Source organism: Acanthochromis polyacanthus, chromosome 2 (assembly GCF_021347895.1).
Source record: "Acanthochromis polyacanthus isolate Apoly-LR-REF ecotype Palm Island chromosome 2, KAUST_Apoly_ChrSc, whole genome shotgun sequence".
Taxonomy (NCBI): Eukaryota; Metazoa; Chordata; class Actinopteri; family Pomacentridae; genus Acanthochromis; species Acanthochromis polyacanthus.
The window spans coordinates 48,343,383-48,348,296 of record NC_067114.1 but is presented as its reverse complement, the minus strand read 5'-3'; the positions used below and the strand labels follow the sequence as shown (position 1 = coordinate 48,348,296).

Below are 4,914 nucleotides of genomic sequence, written 5' to 3'. Positions count from 1 at the left end.
TTCTTTAAAGACTTTTATTTGAATGTTTTCCACTGATGTTGTAGCGGCTCTGTGAGCTGACAGCGCCCCCTGCTGGCTGTGGAGCTACACACTCAGAGGCAGCTTCTCATCTTAGGTTTTTATTGTGCTTCAGCTCCAGCAGCAGCTGATCATCACGCTCAGCGTTAGTTGGCGGCCAGGATCTGGTCGACCCAACCGCGGAGCTCGGTGACACGTGCATAGACGGCGGGGGTTGAGGTGGAGCAGTAGCTGCTTCCCCAGGACACAATGCCCACCAGAGTCCAGGCGTTGTCCTTCTGGCAGACCAGAGGACCACCAGAGTCACCCTGCAAACAGACAAACGGGTGGTAAAGGATCGTACGAAGACACGACGCAGCATCAGACATCAGGTAGGTGGGCGGAGCCTCACCATACAGGAAGTAGCTCCAGCTCCTCCGGCGCAGATCATGACATCGCTGATGTTGCTGCCCCAGGTCTTCTTACACTGCTCGTTGGACAGCAGGGGCAGGGCGGCCTGCTGCAGGGTGTTGGGAGTATTGGCAGCTGTGAGGTACAACCAGCACAACAATGAATGTATGGATATAAAACACGCCTGTCTCCTAGCAACGGGAAGCTGCACTTTACCAGTGTTTAAATCTCCAGTTATCTTCTGTTTATTGGTTCTCAGCTAGAACCTCTGAAATGTTCCACACAGTTCTAGAAATGTTGTTAGAAGGTAGTTCTGTTTACGTTTCCAGGATAATCTTCCCCAAATGTTTTTTAAAAGTTTCCTGAATGCTGTTCCTCTGTCATGTAACACTGTGTAATTTTGTGGAAACGTTTTATAGGTGTTTCTTCAACAACGTCTCCGAAAGGCAAAACGTTCTTTCGGTGCTAATAAATGACGTTACTGGAACATTTGATAAAAAACATCAAGCATCATCTGAGGCCTTGAGAGCATTTGCAGCTCAAATGTTCCGTCTGAGTTCACTTCTAACCTCACAGGAACATTATTACAAAAGACAGACTTCCTTAAACATGAGATAAATGTTTTCTACGTTATTTAGTGGAACGTTCTCTGCTCATTGTTCTCATGAAGAACACCTGAACAGGAAATGAATCTGTTGATGCTGCCTGATGGACTTGCCGTGTTCCTGAAGGAGATGTCTGGTTGTTTCATCATGATTTAAAGTCATCTGACTCCAGGTGTTCTGGTATGAACCTGAGATACCGTAGAACCAGAACCCTAGCCTGCTGGTCTTTAACTCACCGTTGTAGCGGGTCAGACCCCAGCCGGACGTCACGCAGGTCATACCAGCGGCGTAATTGTCGGAGGACTCGGCGATGCAGACGGGAGACACGTTGGTGCCGAGGCGAGCGGAGAGGACAGCTTGATGAGGGCGATGTCGTTGTTGATGGTGTTGGCGTTCCAGTAGGGATGGGTGAACACCTGGGGGAGGGACAGGTCAGTGGGGGCGGGACAGTGAGTTCTCACACCTGATTGGCTGAGGGCTCTGACTTACCCGGGCAGGAGTCAGCACCTGGACGTCCTCGTTGGTGCCGTAGCCCTTATTGTGCTCTCCAGCGATCACACGGTGGTAAGTCCTGACAGGAAACATGAAGACTCAGTTTAAAACAACAGCAGGAGTTAAGGCTAGTTAATAAAAACATGATTCATCGTTTCCAAAGAGTCAGAGGTCTGCAGGTGTTCCTTGCCTGACGTTGCAGTGAGCAGCGGTCACCACCCAGTTCTCATTGATCAGAGAACCTCCGCAGAAGTGGAAACCGTTGGATTGCTGAGAAGAAAACAGACTTGAGTCAGCTACTGAGGAACAAGAAGAAGCAGAAGTTGAAAAAGAAGAAACACCAGAAAAAGCAGCAGAAGAAGCGATCTGTGTTACGACTCACCTGCAGAGACACCTGCCAGGGCCAGGAGTGAGGAACGGCCTCCTCTCCGTTAACGATGCGGGCGTAGCCACTCACCCGGGGAGGGATGGCGGGGGTTCCGCATCCTGAGAGGAAAGGAAGACTACAACCTTAAGGTATGTGAGAGACTAGAAACCTTAAAGGAACGTTAGAGACTAGAACCTTAAAGGAATGTGAGACTAAAACCCTAAAGGATCATTAGAGACTAGAACCTTAAAGGAATGTTGAGACTAAAACCCTAAAGGATCATTAGAGACTAGAACCTTAAAGGAACGTTAGAGACTAGAACCTTAAAGGAATGTGAGACTAAAACCCTAAAGGATCATTAGAGACTAGAACCTTAAAGGAATGTGAGACTAAAACCCTAAAGGATCATTAGAGACTAGAACCTTAAAGGAACATTAGAGACTAGAACCTTAAAGGATCATTAGAAACTAGAACCCTAAAGGAACATTAGAGACTAGAACCTTAAAGGAACATTAGAGACTAGAACCTTAAAGGATCATTAGAAACTAGAACCCTAAAGGAACATTAGAGACTAGAACCTTAAAGGAACATTAGAGACTAGAACCTTAAAGGAACGTTAGAGACTAGAACCCTAAAGGAACATTAGAGACTAGAACCCTAAAGGAACGTTAGAGACTAGAACCCTAAAGGAACATTAGAGACGAGAACCCTAAAGGAATGTGAGACTAAAACCCTAAGGATCATTAGAGACTAGAACCTTAAAGGAACATTAGAGACTAGAACCCTAATGGAACATTAGAGACTAGAACCCTAAAGGAACATTAGAGACTAGAACCCTAAAGGGTCAGGTTTCCGTAAGCATCACAGCACTGAGACCGCCCTCCTGCGTGTTGTGAATGATCTCCTCCTGTCTGCAGACAAGGGCTCAGTCAGTGTCCTCCTGCTCCTGGACCTGACTGCAGCCTTCGACACGGTCAACCACTCCATCCTCATTTCTATCTCTCCTCCGTCGGTATTTCTGATTTGGCTCTTCAGTGGTTAACATCATATCTCACCAATAGAAAACAGTTTGTCACCCTCAGTCCTCACAAATCCTCCACCTTACAGTCACATGTGGTGTTCCCCAGGGTTCAGTTCTTGGTCCGTTACTTTCCTCATTTACATTCTTCCCATTGGTCACATCATCCGCAAACATGGCCTCAATTTTCACTGTTACGCTGACGATATCCAGCTGTATCTCAGCTCCAAATCCCCCACTGACTTCCCCCATATAAAACTCTCTGTTTGTTTCTCTGATCTCAAATCCTGGCTCCATCACAACTTTTTCAAACTTAACTCTGATAAAACAGAAATCATTCTTATTGGATTCAAGTCACCCCTTAATAAATTTTCCCACTTCTCTTTCTCCATTGACACTGTCCCTCTTACACCCACTTCAACTGTTAAAAAACCTTGGCATACTTTCAACTCCACCCTCAGTTTCAACCTCACATAAAGCAGCTGTCTAAGACTGCCTTTTTTCACCTCCGCAATATCACTTGCCTCCGCCCTTTCCTCACTGACACTGATGCACAACTCTGGTTCACTCCTTCATCATGTCCCGTATAGATTACTGTAATTCCTTGGTCTCCCAGCATCATCCCTACAGAAACTTCAGTACATCCAGAACTCAGCAGCTCGTGTCCTCACTCACACCAACCTCTCCTTTCACATCGCTCCCATCCTTCGTCAGCTTCACTGGCTCCCCGTTCAGTCCTGCATCATATTCAGAACTCTCCTTCTCACTTCAAAGCTCTCCATAATCTGGCCCCTCCGTACCTCAATGAACTTCTGAACCCCTACTCACCCTCTCGCTCTCTCCGGTCCTCCAGCTCCATCCTCCTCTCCATCCTCAAACCAAACTCTCCACCGTGGGGGGCGGTCTTTCAGTGCTGTTGCCCCGAAGCTCTGGAACTCACTCCCCCAATCCCTCTGTGATTGTCACTCCTTCTCTACTTTTAAATCTCTGCTCAAAACTCATCTTTTCATAATCATTTTGCCTCCTCCTCCTTGTAGTTTGTTTTTGTTTTGTTGTTGTTCTCTTTGTTTATGTAAAGCGACCTATAAAGCGCTATATAAATTGAACATATTATTATATTATTATTATTATTATTATTATTATTATTAAAGGAACCTTAGAGACTAGAACCTTAAGGAACATTAGAGACTAAAACCTTAAAGGAACATTAGAGACTAGAACCCTAAAGGAACATTACAGACTAGAACCTTAAAGGAATGTGAGCAGGACTAGAACTCTAGAGGAACATTAGAGACTAGAACCTCCAAAGGATCATTAGAGACTAAAACTCTAAAGGAATGTTAGAGACTAGAACCTTAAAGGTATATTAGAGACTAGAACCCTAAAGGAACGTTACAGACTAGAACCCTAAAAGGAACGTTACAGACTAGAACCTTAAAGGAACATTAGGAGACTGGAACCCTAAAGGAACATTACAGACTTGAACCCTGAAGGAACATAGAGACGAGAACCCTAAAGAACATTCTGCTGTTGTAGCTATGAACTGTGAATGACTGAAGTTCCAGCTGAACCCAGAGGAGGAGAACCTGAGCTGCTTCCTGTGGTTCTGCTGCTGGAACTGATCCATGAAATGTTAATTGTTTCCACTGAAACTGCAGCTTCTCCTGACTTTACAAGTATCTGGAATTTCAGACGTTCTCAGATCTCTGATCAAACCTGGTTTCTGTGTCTGAGCTGAATAAGAAGAACTAGAGTCTGACCGTAGGCGGCGCTGACGAAGCGAGGCAGGAGACGATCCAGAGGAAGGCCATGGTGACGATGATGATGGAACAGTCTGAGCCCCCTTTTATACATGCAGCACCTGGCCTCAGCCAATCAGAGCAGCCGCAGGTGGATAAGGTCACCTGTCAGCTGGTTATCAGTCTGAGGAGGCGGTGGTGTTCTCAAGGGTCACATGACCTGACCTGCAGCTCTCTGATTGGCTGAAAAAATGCTGATGAGAGTTTTATCCAGAATCATCTCCA

General features: G+C 46.0%; 1 protein-coding gene across 1 annotated transcript; it reads right to left on the bottom strand.

The window, feature by feature from the left end:
• LOC110963015 (chymotrypsin B-like) lies at positions 1-4,701 on the bottom strand. The gene is given in 9 exon segments (XM_022211169.2): positions 1-326; positions 410-543; positions 1,250-1,357; positions 1,360-1,429; positions 1,503-1,584; positions 1,696-1,775; positions 1,888-1,991; positions 4,651-4,671; positions 4,674-4,701. Coding segments are annotated over 9 exon segments (789 nt in total). The 3' UTR covers positions 1-164.
• Between the last annotated feature and the right edge of the window lie 213 nt (positions 4,702-4,914).